This window comes from Paramormyrops kingsleyae, chromosome 17 (genome assembly GCF_048594095.1).
Source record: "Paramormyrops kingsleyae isolate MSU_618 chromosome 17, PKINGS_0.4, whole genome shotgun sequence".
NCBI classification, from domain to species: Eukaryota; Metazoa; Chordata; class Actinopteri; order Osteoglossiformes; family Mormyridae; genus Paramormyrops; species Paramormyrops kingsleyae.
This window is the reverse complement of record NC_132813.1, coordinates 14,826,830-14,843,050: the sequence shown is the minus strand read 5'-3', so window position 1 is coordinate 14,843,050 and position 16,221 is coordinate 14,826,830. Positions and strand designations below refer to the sequence as shown.

The 16,221-nt window shown below is 47.8% G+C and overlaps 2 protein-coding genes across 7 annotated transcripts in view; one reads left to right on the top strand and one right to left on the bottom strand.

Annotated features, from left to right (window-relative positions):
• Positions 1-2,719: 2,719 nt before the first annotated feature.
• Positions 2,720-4,603, top strand: LOC111841500 (uncharacterized membrane protein C3orf80 homolog). Its single transcript, XM_023807278.2, has one exon. The coding sequence runs from the start codon at positions 2,932-2,934 to the stop codon at positions 3,655-3,657; it is 726 nt and encodes a 241-aa protein (XP_023663046.1). The 5' UTR covers positions 2,720-2,931; the 3' UTR covers positions 3,658-4,603.
• Positions 4,604-5,960: 1,357 nt separating this feature from the next.
• The window catches only part of ift80 (intraflagellar transport 80 homolog (Chlamydomonas)), a 32,603-nt gene continuing 22,342 nt past the window's right edge, over positions 5,961-16,221 (bottom strand). For all 6 annotated transcript variants that reach the window (XM_072701590.1, XM_072701594.1, XM_072701592.1 and 3 more), the window contains 12 exons: positions 15,720-15,899; positions 13,699-13,817; positions 13,258-13,332; positions 12,642-12,805; positions 12,503-12,567; positions 11,279-11,408; positions 11,045-11,192; positions 10,361-10,532; positions 7,486-7,575; positions 7,192-7,364; positions 6,984-7,107; positions 5,961-6,612 (listed from right to left, as the gene is read on the bottom strand). In XM_072701590.1, the coding sequence (XP_072557691.1) occupies positions 6,502-6,612; positions 6,984-7,107; positions 7,192-7,364; positions 7,486-7,575; positions 10,361-10,532; positions 11,045-11,192; positions 11,279-11,408; positions 12,503-12,567; positions 12,642-12,805; positions 13,258-13,332; positions 13,699-13,817; positions 15,720-15,899 (1,551 nt within the window). In that variant the 3' untranslated portion in view covers positions 5,961-6,501. The remainder of the gene's footprint in view (positions 6,613-6,983; positions 7,108-7,191; positions 7,365-7,485; positions 7,576-10,360; positions 10,533-11,044; positions 11,193-11,278; positions 11,409-12,502; positions 12,568-12,641; positions 12,806-13,257; positions 13,333-13,698; positions 13,818-15,719; positions 15,900-16,221) is intronic.

The following is a 16,221-nucleotide window of genomic DNA, read 5'->3' as shown; positions in this document are numbered from 1 at the left end:
TCACCAGCTAAGCATCTAAATGTGAATCAATGACCCAGCAGAACGGCTCAGAAATTTTATGCTTTACATTAGGCAAGCATTTTCCTGCGTGGCGCAGCATCAGCGTCCAAGTAGATTTGAGCTCCCAGGCTGAATTTGGCCCTTCCTGACATCTACTCCACATGGTGTCTTTACTCCTCCTGTGATGTCTACCAAACACCCTCAGCATTACCTCTTTCCCACCGTCTTGGGTGCACAGTAATGCAGACCCGCAGCCGCCTGGCTCGATCGTGACACATGACACGTCTTTTCCTTGAAGGAGAAGAAAGCCCCGCCCACTTTTCTGTTGTGCAGAGAGACTCCATATCTGGACAGATTTATTTGAGGCTCTAGTTTCTGCCTTTGAGACCGAAACCAATTGTCTTCCCTGCTTCCCAGAAAAATATTGCCAATTAGGGTAATATGTATTGCAAAGAAATCCCTTGAGGAAATAATGAGAAATGGGGATGGTGTCTGGGCAGGAGCCGTGCTAGGGACGTCCACGCGTGTCCTTCGCTTAGTGCTGCATTTCAGGCACAGAGACGGAAAGAATAACGTGCAAACTGGGAACACTGACAGGGCAAAGTGTTATGTTTCTGTGCTCGGAAACCGGACTCTTCAGAAAACTGACTTTTTCATCTTTTACCTAAGGGAAATTGAATATTTAAGTTAATTAAATATTAAGCTTGATGATAAGCATACACGAAATTTATCTGTGTCATTACTGACTTTTAAGTAAATACACTGTTCGTCATCCTTTATGAACATGTTGCGCTCCCTCATGTTCTGTGCTCCTAACTGACTAAGATTAGAGGGCAGGTAACATGACGCTGCATAAATTAAGCGGGCTGGTTTACTTCCAGTGGGTTTTAAGGCATAATGCTTCAGTAATCCAATATTGTGCATTAGAGTGGTGTACAAGAAATCACTATCAGTGGATATTACTGTTTTTGGAATATAAAAAGCAGGACTTTGATGGCATAATCACTTTCTTAGCAAAGAGAGTGAGTATATGGGGTACATAATGCTCATCTGTATGTGTTCACAGTAATGTGGGTACCAGATTATTTTATTTTTTTGCTTGCAATTATCTCTTGTAAAATTTTTGACGCAACGAAGACGTATGAACTCACAGCAGGGAGGCCCGTGCCGGGACATGTTCGTGTCAGATTCGATTTTATATTCTTCACAGTGCTGCCTTTGTGGTTGACCTGCGACTCTGAGTCGACTAAAGGGCGCCTTGTCTCAGACTGAAGTGGTTTTAATAAAAATGTCAGCAAAGCCGCAAAATGTGTAGGTGTGGCACTTACTAATATGGCGCCTTTTAGCGGAGCTTTCATGTCTGCCTGCAGAGTTCAGAGCTTGGACAGTGAAGCGGCATTACTCCACAGCATGCCCCCGCTTCTATGTATTCCTTCTTAAAAGGCTAGATATCCCTATACCTAATCCCTGGATCATATACGTACCATTATCTTTGTAATGGAGTGTTATTGCCCTAGAAAACGTTTTAGTAATTTATGAAAATGTTTTTCATGGAATGCGTCATTGTTTTTGATTAAGTTGGGCATCCTTCAACCCAGCTGTCAAATATTGCAATGTCTGGTTTAGTCTAGGGTTTCCCAATTTTACCCATTTCCTTAGGAACTTACGTTCGAATTTCAGCTTGATCTGAAATTTATTTACTCCTCGTGTTTCCTTATAATGAGTAACATAATACCGACATAATTGTAGTACTACAATAGCATATGCTTTCACAAAATAAATGCCAGTTACAAATCTGACATTCCAAACGTTCATACATTTTCATTATACCTAACCACAATATGATACATCTATTGTTTTTTTCTAGCAGTGGCCACCTAGCAAGTCAAATGTAAAAGCTCAGTTGAGTGTCGACATCTTACTGTTGCCGAGACAAGTAAACAAACAAAAATCAAATTTCCGGCACTTTCCTGTTGAGGTGTCTGCTATGAGTCCGTGCCCCTGCGCGTGCTTAACCACGCGTTTATATATCCACTGCGCTTTGGATGTCGTTCAGCCAGCTTCAGTACAAGCTCAGCATCGGGCCTTCCATAATATAACACCGAATAAAACGATAAAGGCTAAGAACATCAACTTAGCGTAATACTATTTCACATTACCGAGAACATTAATATTAAAAGCAGGTCATTACTACAGTATTTCCTAGGGTGCTAGGCCTATTTGTCCCGTTTTAAAAAAAAAACCAACTGGCAATCTATTACGGCTACATAGTTGCCGATTAATATGTACATAAACAATTCAGGTAAATGCGCTATATGGTAAAACACATATAAACCTTCACTTGGTCAACACGGCCCCGGTTAGAACTTGGACCTGTATCCTTGTGATTCCAAATTTAGCACGGATACAAAGAGTGCGAGCAAATGAAGCCAAACGTCGATACGGCTGTCAACAGCATAGTGGGTCCTAAAAGGGAATTATGCATTGTGCGGTATAGAAATGTTTTGAAATGTCCTCATCGGGGTTCTCTTGGGTCCATAAACTAATGAGAGAGTCATTACAACCCACCATCCCAGTCGAGGATCCATGCATTTTTAATTGTCGGAGGTCTGTGGTGCCTATTATTGTGATGAGCACAAACATCCTCCTCTTATACGACAGGCCACTTCTTTTAAAGAGAGAATGATGAATGCTTTTAAAGTGCCGGTTAAAATGCGTGCGCACTTCAGGTGCACGCGTCTATAAACACAATAATGAATCCCGAACAAACTCGGCTCGTGTGCCCAGGACCCGCATCCCTTCTTTGCAATGATGTAAGAATGAGGATTCGCCAGTGAGCGCAAGATCTCACGCCGCAAACCGGCCAGCGCACGGCCCAGCGGGGAGTGGGGGGGGCTTCCTGTGCCACTAACCAACGGCGCCCGCCGCTAAATGACCTGCTTCCCTGCGCTGCTTGAGGAACAATTAAAAACAGAAACCAAAAAAATAAAAATAAAAAATACGTGTAGAGGAAATTGTAGACCAGACACGCAATTCAAAGTGAGCGAAAATCAAAGAATGCTTCATTTCTCAACTGATATTACAGCGTGCGTTACTTTTCTAATCTTCTTCGCCATTCACGCATGTATAGCGCTCCAGAGATGTGGAAACCTTCAGTGCGGCGAGGGACAGCAGTGCTGTGCGCAAGGTAACGCCAGTAGCACCCCCCGATGCTGCAAGTTCTCACGGCACACGTTTCTCGACAACCTCAGACTGATAACAAGCAAACTGTGGGGAATCCTGATTTTGCTGTTCCTCTTCGCCATGGGCTACTTAATCCAGCGCATCATCTGCCCAAAACCCCGCAGGCATCACGAGAGGCAGGAAGAGCCGACGCTGTTCAGCAGAAGCGCAACGGCGTCCCAGGACTCGCTGCTGGATCGCATGCCAGAGTACCGGCCTGGGGACTTAACCTCACCGGTGCTGCAGCTGCCGGCGTACGACGAGGTGAAGTACTTGCCGACGTACGAGGAAACCATGAAAGAAGCGGACCGAGACCGATCCAGTGACAATTTACTAGTTTCATCGGAAGAACAGGTACCCACAGCGCGGCCAGGGCGGAGAGGACAGGAGCCGAAAACGTTAAACATTGCTAGGACACCCTGGAATACCGTCTGACGAAATGTCACTTTATATGAATATAGGTTGTTTATTTTACGATAAGTATATTTTTTAAACTTTTATGTGCTATATGAAGTTGAATGTTAAAATTGTGAGAAATACTTTGCTTTGTCGTTAACCGTGTGTATTTTTTCCACAAAAGCTGGGGACAACTTGTTTTATATGTAACTTTAAGATTTAAACAGGAAATAAAGGACTAACCGCTCAGAAAGAAGCAACTCTTAAATTTCCATCGTGCGTAAAACTCACAATAATGTAACTGTAGTTCTGCTTCAAAATTTTAATGCACCTACTCTTGATAAATACGAAATCAATGTCTCTTACATTACATATCGAATAAATCCAGTGTTGTTTTTTATTAGTTTCTCCTGGGAGTAAGATTTCTGCACTGAGCATCTGTGTGGAAAGGCAGCGTTAGATTCGCGTCGCGGTGAAAGTGTCTATTCCACCTTGATTATCTGACTGAGAGGAGAGAGGAATTCGTTCACACGGGCTCTATGCAAAACTCGAGTTTGTGGGGTGCACTACGCTGTCACATTCGGACCCATCTGTCCATGCACCGAAAAGAAAATGTTGTGAGGGCAAGGTTTACATTTTAGTCGCTTTCTGTGCGCTCTAAAATAGGGGACTGCACAAAGCCGATTGACCAAGTGTGGTGCAGGTGACTCCATTAAAAAGAGGTAAAATAGGCTCGTTCCATGGATGCGGAAATTAATCCTTAACCTTATGATAGTAGTCTAGTGGAGCGTCACAGCACTCGACTGTCTGGCATAACATCTGCCTGTTCCCAACTCAGCATATAATCAATGGTTTACAACTAAATACATTACAAATTCTCCAAATGGGTAACTGCATCGTTTATACTATAAAATGGTTTTAGTATTTATGAGTATGTAAAGTTGTAATGGATTAATATTAACCACACGTACATCTAAAACCAAAGGTGGCTTTCGTAATTCCATGTTGCCATTATGTCTTTTCAAAAGCAACCTGCATGCTGAACACTTTTGTAAGCTGGACCAGACCGGTCTGGATAGAGTTTAGCAAACACCCGGCTGTTCATTTGCTGTGAAAGCAGACAGGAGGAGAAGTCCCACAGAGGAAAGCTGGATAGCTTCTGAGTGGCAAAAAATATACCTGCGGTACTCATGCAGTCCAATATCTGAGCTAGTTAGAGTTGGGCGCCTGGTTCTCTAAATCTCATCAAGGTGTCCTCTTGTGTGCACAGTAGATAGATTATAGAACTGACACAAATTAGACCAGTTAGCATTGATGGAATAAGCATCAGAGCACAATACTGCCCACTTCCCAGAGGTTCTGCTCCATGGCTTTGGGTTATCTTGTCCCTGTTGCATGTCTGCAGCTTTACCCGTGACCATACTGTACAAGTGTGATTCAGCAGGGGATCTATGGGCAACACCCAATGCTGTCAAGCTTGGGGCATCTTATCCTTACATCTTTTGGACAACAAGCCCAAAACATGAACAAGTAAGCCAATTATTTAATTCCTAAATTTCCCAAACATTTAATAAAATTTTAAGTCAAACTGTGTTTTTCTAGAAGACAAAGGGGCATTTTTCCCAGTCGGTGTACAATGGGGCTGCGCATCCTGTTTGTTGTGGTAATGCGATGGAAACTTGATCTAGGGGTGGGTCACAGGCATCAAGCCCCCTCCCCCCCGTGCTGGAGATGCGACATGGCGTGGCGTGCCTTGGAAAGAATTGGTGCAGGCGCTGGGGTTGGGAGGAGGGGAGCAGTGGCACGTTTAACAAGAGCCTGCTGCAGCACCCAGGAACACGGCTGCCCTCTTAACCCCCCCACCCCCCCACACACACACAGACAGACACACACACACACACACACACACAGACAGCGTTTCTTGTTGTCGGCGTTTCCTGCCTTGTTCGATCTAGACGAACAGCTGGGAGAACAATGGAAAATGCATTTTGTGCATATGCAGACTGACTAGTGGCTGCTATTTCATATTAGATGTGCTACCTGTATGTTACCTTCTACAGGGCCCTTCACCTGACCTCTATGGCCGTGTTCCCATCATGCAACGGGATAGAGCTGCTGCACACTCCTGCATCCCGCCAGATACGCAGACGATCAATAGGTTTGTAAAAGTGTTATCCATCCGACTGTCACAGCACATCCTGTAAGAAAGTCAACAGTGGAACAGTGAGCAAGACTGGGGAATCTAATTGTAGGTTCTGGTTTTCCGGCATTTGGTCATAAGATGTAGTGCTGCGCTGTTTATTTTATAGTACAACATTGGCATCAACAGAAGAAACACCATGGACTTTTTACGGAAAACATATTTATTAAGGATAACAAAAGGTTTAAATTTTAGCACAAGAACTCAGGTTATTGTATTTAAGAATATTTATATAAAGAAGCACAAATTGAACAGCTAAACCAACATGATTTGTACAGATATTTAAAACTGTAACGTGTGGCCCAATGTCTTGCAGACAGTAATTAGCATGGAGAGGGAAGTGCTTGAAGATCCACACTTCATATCAAAACCTTGTTCTCAGGCATGTGCCGTCCAGTGCATTGTGGGAAGGCACTTCTCATTTCCTACTCTTCACAAGCTGCTTTGTCATGTACCTGATCAAACTGAGCATGTGTCATAAGCATGTCCCATTTGTTGGCTTGTAGTTTTAAAAACATGCCACAGCAAATGTGTTCCGTCTGCCAGGTTGAATGTTTTGGAAAAACACCAGGCAGACTAAACCAGGAGAAACCCCAAGGTCTTTTATAAACGGGTTTCCTGCTGCAAGACATGAGTCTGCAGGGGGTAACTGCAGGCTGGTACACAAGCGACTGGGGCAGGGCCTACTGGCGGAATGCCGCACTGGTCCGTAGCGAGGCACTGGCTGCCCGCTCCCGCTCGCTGGCCAGCTCCATCTCGATCTTAGCCTGGATCTTCTCCCAGTCTACCTCCACCTACAGGGACAGCAAAACAGGCCACCACCAGTTGTCATGTGCTGTTAGGCTGGTTCCTTAAAGCAGTTAAATTATGGAATGAAAATACAAGTGAAAATACACATCTATCATTAAAAAGTCAATAAGAATAATTTGAAATACCCAACTGAAAGGTCGGAGTAGCAAAGATATGATTGTTGAACAAAATACAAAAAAAGAGTACAGTTTTCTCACTTCTTACTTTCTCTTTCCATCTTGAAAGCAAACTATGTGAGCTACGCACAAGAATTCCAAAGTATTTGTACTGCCCTATACCTGTGGGAATGGCAACAAAGTCTGTCTGTCTATCTAACATTATCTACATGAGCAGATGTGCTGGTTTCCCTACGTACCCCCTCTGCATACTGCAGGAACCTCTTGTTGGTCTCCTTCTTGCCGAAGTCCTGCAGGTACCTCTGTCGGTATGCAAGCACGGTGTCCACGTGCGTCTTGTGCTTCACTGCCAGCTCCAGTGCCCTTATAGAGAGGGTTCGTCACATGGGCACCTTCTAAACATGCCTGATGGGCAATCAATGACAAGATGAGAGTAGGCATGCTCACCTGTCCCAGTTATAGAGGCTGATGTTCACCTGGATGGCCTGGTAAATGAGGCCGGCCTGCAGGAGCAGAGACTCTGCCTCCTGCACATAACCACTAAATAGCAGAATGTGTGCCAGAGAGGACTCCTTTGAAGGAAGCTCTTTTATTGAGTTGATGTACTGGACCTTGTCCACCTATTGAAAGCGAAAGATGAATAGTATTATTCTGTGTGGATTTTTAATCGTTCTATTTATGGGACTTTATGGGAACTAAGGAACCACATTTCAGATGAAAAGGAGCACGGAGCGGCTGTACCTCTCCGACGGCTGCATAGGCCACCTCTGCCGTGTTCAGCTCCTTGTTGGCCATCGCCATGGCAGCCAAGCTCGCCCAGAGGGTTTGGTCCTGTGGGATTTATGGATAGCACCATGAATAACCGACAGCGCCCCCTAGTGCTGCTGCAGCTACAGCCTTATACACTTAGGAGGTCAAGTCCCACAGAGACAGGCTGACAGATGGACAAACAGACAGAAAGACAGGCAGGTAAATAAAGTGACCTCTTTTAGCATAAAACCACTACATTACTAATGCAGCAAATCAAAACAGACGGGTCACGGCGTGGTGTGACAGTCCGATATGATGGGGGCACTTGTCTGCAAATTCTTAAACAGGATGTTTGTGGCATCCGTACCTTGCCCCCCCCAGGAGATGTGGCGTAATGTGTCGTTTCCTTCCCTGTCTCATTTTATCGACGTTACAATCCGCCGTGTGTTTGCGAGCCAGTGGAAAGTTTGCTCGGGGCTCCTGTTTGGTTTACATACCGCCAAACAAAACAATAACAAAAGGAGGCCAGAAAATCTACATGCGGCAAGGAGTCCGGCAGCCTAAGTGGGCCCCTCCAGCAGCCTCTCCCCCCGTCATGGTGCTGTGGCATTTAAACCACGTTTGCATGTTGCAATATTTGCAATGGGCTATGTAAATAAACACTGTGATGTGCATTATCTCTCCTGGGATGAGCCTGCGTTGTATATATACACAGCAGCGGTTTCGACGGTAAACGGACAGAGAGGTCTGCACTTGGACAGGTCATCAGAGGCGCCAGGCCGGCGGCGGGTTGGGTGCTCCGTCACGTGATTAAACCACTGTGACCACAAACTGGGTATAGGAGGTCCAGCCCCAGCCAGAGCAGAGCAGGTTATTAGGCAGTCTGACGCCATTACGCTGGTGCTGGGGGCAGGCGGCTGTTTGTGACATCAGAGGATGGAGAGGCAAAGCTGCCAGCAGGGGAGCCGGCATACGTCTGACAGCATGTTCGCACCAGCACCAAACCGCAAAATATTACATTTAAGGGGTCAGGTCTCGCTATTTTTCATTTCCCAGACAAAAAAGGCCACAGTGAAATGTCACACAGGGTAGTTGTTCCCGTCTCAGCCGCTCGTAAGTGAAAGCGTCGCGCACCAGCTAAAATCTGCGGTAGCTGCCGAGATAATCGTGGCGGGGGCTGTTCGGGGGCCCTGCCGTGTTTTCCATCCATGTGGCCGGGGATGGGGTGGCCCCGGTGACCCCTCCCCCCAGGAAAACCCACACCTACTGGAAGGCCTGCCCGCTTACCAGAAACGGGCACGCTGAGCTGCAGGCATTTCCTAAAAGCAGTGGGGCAGGCTGGGTTTCTGGCACGCCGCCCCCCCCCCCCCGCTCTCGAAACGACATGCCAGGCTGCGGTTGTTGCATCATAAACGAGTGAGTGCATAGGAGATCTCTGTGGATCAGGGCTAAATAACAGTAAATGGTGTCACACAGGCTAATTAAAAAATTTAAAACCACCAGCTTCAGCTCAATAAAGCTCTATTCTTCTTTGCTGTAGTTCATGAATATTTGCTCTCCAAAGCATTTTATTACCTTGTATTTAAAGGTTCCACCGTATAATAAATACTATGTACATATATCTATATATATATGGTAATGTAAATTGATAACAAAAATACGGCCCTCGTCATGAATTTACCCCCCCCCCAGCTCCTGCTCTCCTTGAACACAGGGCCCATTATGCATTTGCGCAGCGTATCCTGCCGCAGCCTCATACGTATCAGAGCAGGACCAGTTAGAGCTATCGGAATGATTTAAACCAAGGCCAGCCAGCCTGTGTAAAGCTATACGGGGCAGCAGGGGCGCTGGTGGGATGGAAGTGGCAGGATGGGGCCGGGGGGGTCTTAAGCACAGGTGCATGAGGTGGAGGGCAAAGTGAGCGGGCAGAGGGGCAGACACTGTCCCATGAATGTGAGCACAAGCACCCCTTTGATCCACAGGGGCTCCTGGGTAACTTGCACTTCTTGTCCCTCCCTGGCTCACACTGCCTGCTGCTTCATGTGTAATTTGGCTCCACTAATTACAGCTAAATGGAAATCATTACTGCTTCCCTCTGATAATGTGATGCCATCGCATGCAATACTGAACACTTCTCATCTGGAGCCTTTTCCCATAATGCTAAATTTCTGCATCTCTTCATACTGCCCTCCTGGGGTTGGTTTATTATTAATAATATTAATATTAATATTTGGTTTAATACTAAACTTAGGGTTAGGTTTTTCACACCCCACTGCGAGGACAGAACCGGGCTATAGACCTTTGTACAGATGCAGTATTTGTGGAACGCAACTATGCATCACGCGATACACAGTCGCCGCCATTGTAAAGTCACAAGTCACATCGTCCTCCATTAAGCATTCGCACTGTGCGGCTGCACGCAATGGAGACCATCAGACAGCCACATCACATCACATGACCCACCTAGTGCGCGCCTTAAGTCTTACGCTGTCGTTTCTCTAAATGATCACAAAGCAAATAGCTCACTCGACCTGTGGATCCTGGTGTTTTCTGCATTTTTACCTGTGAAAACAACCGATACTACAGAGACAGAGCTGGCGAAATCTTGAAAAATATTTTTTTATCTTTATCTTAATATCCTTTGCCACAAAATAATTATATAGTACACACAATATAAAAAAAAATATGTGGTTTGTGTTTTACTGGGATAATGAAACACAATGGATCGAAGTTGCTGCCCATTGTAGAAGGGCAGTTACATTATGTAAGATGGTGGCGACCACAAAAGCATGCATACAAAGGTCTATACGGGGGCGGGGTTTAAGGCCACACCCACACGGCTCTGCTGGTCCCCGTGGCCTCGTACCTTGGCAAAGCGGCAGAGACGGAGGGCGTCGTCCCAGTGCGCGTGGCCCGCGTACTGGTGCAGGAGAGCCGGATACGGCGAGACACTGCTGTAGACCAGGGAGCCGTCGGCACGCCGGATGGTCACCTGCCTACCCAAGTAGCTCAGAATCTGGGGGCTCCGGCCGAACTCACTGTCATGGCAGAAAGTGATACAGAGTCCTTCATTCACTCGAGCACATTTACCCAGGATTCCTCAGTGCCAGTCTTGAACCCAGGAGGAACCCTACCCCCCTTGTCTTAATGACAGGGAGAGGGAAGTTTTGGGAGCCAGCAATGTTTTACTGATGGGCAGTAAACCTTTAGAATAAAAACTCTGCTTTCCCACTCAATCGCCGGGAGCTTGTTTATAAAGTATTCTGCTGCATTTACTATTTGGTTGATATGGTGATGACATTTGACAATCGCACTACAAATGGATGGGACACTTTCAAAGTCCTCTGCTCTCTTTAGTGTGTATTTATATTGTTCAGTGTTTAGCAGTAGTGTTTAAAAATACCATCTGGTGATGGTTTGTAAACATGACCGGGGGAGGTGGTGTAGTGTATGGGAATGGCTTGTTCCAAAGGTCAGAGTGGCGGTGTGAGAATAGGATGCACAGGAAGACGTGGACGTGCTGGGTCTCTGCTATTGGACCCCGCCATACCTGGCGTCCTTTGTGAAGAGTGTTTTGGGCAGCAGGTCCCGGTCTATGAAGACGGCGTGGGGGTAATACCACACCGTGAACTGGGTGTCCTGGATTCCACACAGCAGGCTGGCTGAGTCATTCCAGGCCATAGTGTGCACCATGGTGCCTGGGAGGAAGGTGGTAACGAATCATCGCCTAACAATGCGGAGAACAGTCCCTGTCACAGAACCACAAGCCCCAGCTTCTTCTTACCGATCTTGCAGATGGCCTGTTCACGACGCCGGACAGAGGTCAGGTAGAGGTCCTTGTTTTTGTCGATCAGAGCGATCTTCCTGTCTGTGGCTGGTCCACACTGGTCCAGGGCGATTGCCATCACCTCCATCTGAAGGCGGGCAGATGACATCATGCTACTGGAGTGTCCCTACGCCACCATGAGGGGCCTGCTCACATTTCCTCTTACTGGCTTAGCCATAATGCTTTTAAGCTTCCATCATGGACAGTTTACCCATTTAGCTACTGCCTTGGGCCAGACTGGGTTAAGAAGGCGTATAACGAGCCTCGCAGGCCACGGACTGCCTTCGATACAGACTCACACCCTGTCAGGTACACAAGCAGGGGCCTAATCTCGAAATTTGCGTGGGAATAATTTTTCATTAGGCCACATCTAATTTCACATTCCTGATTAAACAGGAACGGCACAGAAGGATCTGCTCTCCATTGGGAACCGACTGCCGTCAAAGCTCAGTCCCCCTCAGATAAACATCTTCACTTGGTCAACATAGAAACACACAGTGTGACTGAAATAGTATGCACTGCATCATCTGCTCCTTCGGCAGGGAAATGGGAGAGGGCTGGTAGCCGAGGCTCCTACCCACAATGCACCTTGCCATCCTGAGTGCGTTCACGCACGCACACACACACGCACACACACACACACACACACACACACACACACACACACACACACACACACAATTGCTGGCTGGCTGTTTTACCGTATTTAAGGAGACCTAATTCCAAACCACCCAAATTGGGAGAGAAATGAGAGCTGATGACTGTTTCGTTGTGTTTTTCGCCAGTTCTTTTGAAAAAACGACACCCTGCGCCGGGCCGGGGTGACAGAGGTGGACGTGAGGGGGGTGGAGAGGCAGGGAACCGAGCCAGCTGGCCCCAGGCACCACTCTCCGTCTTGGCTGGGGGAGACATGCTGACAAACAGTAACTGAACATTCAGGCTGCCCCTCCCCCCCCCGATCCCCACCTCCCACTCCCTCACTTTGCTGTCACACCCCTGAGGCCGGAAGCGGCGGCCAGCTCCCTTCGGCTAGGGCTACCCCTGGGGGGACGCTCTGATCACCCGGTCATCTTCTCTCCCCTCTTCTCGGAAAGTGCTTTGTAAAGGTGGACTTTCAGTTCCAAGGGTCAACGTCTCATTTTCGTTCCTAGTCGGATGACTGCAGCGGACAGGAAGACCTACCTTGTGAGTCAGGGGCTTCCCATCCCCCAGGGGCTTCCCCGTCAGGGCGTCGAACAGGAAAACGACTGGAGAAAGAGAGGCGGGATTAAGCAGGAGCATTCTGAGGAGGCCACAGGGCAGCTCAGTCTGCCCGGCTCACCTTTCTCATCTACTTTGTCCCGGACTGCGACGGTGTCATTGCTGAGGGAGACAGCTTGTGCGCTCAAGATGTCCGTGCGCATGCCCGCTATCTTGGGGGAAGATGTCAGCCGGCCGTCGTAGGAGAACACGTAGATGCCCCCGCCGTCCACTAACAGGAAGTGTCTTGTGGACAGAAGGGACCCCAGACAAACATAAGAGCATCACACCTCATACCTATAATTAAACTCTAATGGAATTAGTACAGTAACTTTTACACAATTTAACTGCATAAAAATAAAAAATGCTAATACAATTTATCACTCAGACTGATTTCTTAAGGTTGGGGAGGCAGATTCAAAGCCAGGAACTTTGTTTTTCTAGGTTTATGAACAATAACCTTGCACAAAAAGCGTACCATTAAAGTAAATGACAAAGTGTTATCGCTTTTCCACATCGCAATCAAGCTTCGGTACAAATATCCATTTTACTACTGGCTGAGTCACAGAATGTCGTTTGGCAGGCACTGAGCTGCAGCTTCCAGGAAGGGGGGTGGGCGGGGGGGGGGTGTACACACAGGAGGAGCGGTTCTGCTGGCACACATTCTGCAAAGGCCCAGGTGATGACAGCCTGCTCACCTCTCCGCCTGCAGAATTAGGCTCACGGCGCCGTCCTTCAGATCGAAAATCAGGGGCGTGTTCCAGTTCGTCACACTGCATGGCGACATACAAACGTTCAAACGACATGCTCATCTTTTCGGGGCCTGATGGGAGACCTAGACGCCCAAGCTGTATCTCTTTTGGCCTCCAGGAGACACTTTGACCGACACTGTCAACCTCTCGCACAGAACTCTACAGCGCATCCACTCTCAGGCAGGTCCCCAGAGAGAGCACTGCTCATTCTGCCAAAGAGCACAATTCTAGCCGTTTTATTTAGCAGGAGTAACGCAAGACTTATTTTAACTATGCATGTCAAGTCTAGATTTTTCATGGGATCTCAGTGTCTGCTTATTGATTGTCAACAGAGCAAACCGCTCATTAACATTCACACATAATGATCAGTCAGGGACAGGGCACAACCTGTAGATGTAGCACTGCAGTGAAGTGGTCACCACCAAGTGGTCATGTGACAAGGAGGCCTTGATGACTCTGTCCCGGAATTCTAGGATGTCCACGGCATCGTTGACAACGTTCCGCACCTGTGTGTTCCAGATCCATAGTTACGCCCCCAAACCAGGACACACAACAATGCACACACACATGCAATGCTAAGTGATGTAGGTATTAACCCTACCAAACTAAACAAGTGCTGTGTGTTAATATACTTCATTTGATTTCGCCTATTTTAGAGTTTGCCTTTACTGTACGTGGGCACACCAAATCTGTCTGCGAATCTCCCCAGGGGGAAAGAAAAAAAAAAAAACGCAACTGCAAAGTGGTTAAATTTAGCAGCCCACTTCATGATTCATAGACCATCAGAAAAAAAAAAAAACCACGAGCATAGAGTGAAGCCGTGGATTGTCTGGGTTCTGTGCGATGTCCCTGGCAGCCACGTGCAGGCGCACGCTGCTTAAAGCCCCCCCCTGTGGTTTTCCCAGCTTAAACAGGCTTGGCAGCAAGGCCCAGAGGACAAGAGCCCCCTTGTCACCTGGCTACAGTAGGAGTCTTATAACATAATGTATAACCAGATGTGCAGATGCCTTGAGAATCCAGCCCCCTTGCAACAGACCATTACTTTGCTAACTACTTTTCACACAAGGTAATTCACCTCCACTCAGTGTTCAAATGAATTTATTTAAACCTGCAACAAGTTTCAGTTCTGAATTCAAGCTAAACTGTTAGATAATTCCCTTTCTGTCCAAAGGAAAACGGATTGTGGAACCCAGTGGGGTTATCTGGGAGGGTACACGGACGATCCCAGGAGGGTATGCAGAGCTGTGCCACGCAGTACGGGGGCAAAAATTGTACTATTCCCCCAGCCAGGCCTGCTGCTAGAGGGTTAAAGAAGGGAAGGGCAGCCGAGGATCCCATAACAGGGAGATAAAAGGGGAAATCTCGACAGAGCACTGAAGAAATCTGGAGCAGACACGCAAAGACACTAACACACGCACACACACACGCAGGGGGGAGACAGCGGGCAGGAAGGGTGCGGGGCGGTGTTCCTCGAAGACGCGGGGGATGGGGGCAGTCAGGTTAAGGGGAGATAAGGTTACAGTAGGCTGGGGCGGATATCTTTACATCAGAGACTTGGGAGTCACTGATCTGTCCCAAAACGCACAAAATGAAGGAAAAATACACACTGTTTATGAATTAAAGGGCCCATCAGTTACCTCGAAACAGACATGTGCAGGATGCCAATGAATTAGTCAGCAAAAACTTCTCAGTTAATCTCAGAGCAGCAGACAGACCTATACTGATGTGAACCACATACAAACCCTCACGCCCAGACATTGCTGTCATTAATGGCAATGTGTGATCCTGTAGCCACAAGGCTAATTTGCTTCTCATGCCATGGAGGACAAGAGGACAGAACCAGGCTGACAGTGACATGAGGACAAAAGACAGTTAACCCATTCGTTACCACAATCAGGGCCTGGATTTCAGGAGCCCAAAGAGCAGCCACCGTCCGTGACGTCACGGAAGCACAATGTAGCAAACATGTGCTGTGTGGATGACTGGGGTGGGGCGTCAGCTGGCTGATGAGCTGTGCAGATCATGGATTTGCTGAATACACCCAAAGCAGTTCATTGAAGTTCCACTTCTGTTCTTGTTTGAGGAGAGGCCTAATTGACCAAGCGCCGCTAAAAGTCAAAGGCAACAGCCGTCCTTTTACTGGCTAAACGAGTCCATTTAATACACCACAGACTATGGAGGCTCTCGGTAGACTCATTAGAGACGCCGCGGCGGTGAGAGGAACTGGCTACAACGAAAGCCGTAACGGAAACTCATGGACAGCTAACCGGCCACGTGGGAGACCAGACTGAGAAGAAGAGCGACGATGATGAGGAGCCTTGTAAAAAGGGTCAGCAGGGCCATGGTCGTGCTGTAGGTGGCGGCCGCCCAATGGGAATGATGCCAGTGGTGTGTGGTGCCCTCAGTACCTGCATCGTCCTGCGCTTGGTCAGCGTGACCTCGTAGCTCCTCCATGACCAGCGCCTCTCCACCACGTGGGCAAAGATGACGTGGCCGCTGCCCGAGGCTCCCGCCAGCTGCGTCCCGTCCGCTGACCAGGCCAGGCTGAACAGGCTGCCGGTGCTGGACTTCTCCAGGGTGTGGGACCACTGAGAAATGGGGGAGGGCACACGCTCAGGACCGCCACGCACGGCGGGGGGGGCGGGGTGGAGCAAACAAAAGCAGCATTTATCCAGCAGGCCCAGAACATCTGTTTAAATGGAGAGGGGTGACGCAGGACAGGGACTGGGAGGAGGCGCACAGCCAGCCCCGTATCTGAGCACCCAGAGGTGGATGGTTCAGGTCTTGAAAAGTAAAAATCCAGACCAAGACTTTGCTTCAACCAACCAGTTGAGTACTCAGTCGCTGGTTGGTTGAAACAAAATCTTGGTCCGGATGTTTTACTTTCTGGACCTGAACTATCCGCCTCTG

Excerpts from the sequence above, each read along its gene's own strand:
- LOC111841500 (XM_023807278.2), top strand. The coding sequence starts at position 2,932 with ATGACCTGCTTCCCTGCGCTGCTTGAGGAACAATTAAAAACAGAAACC.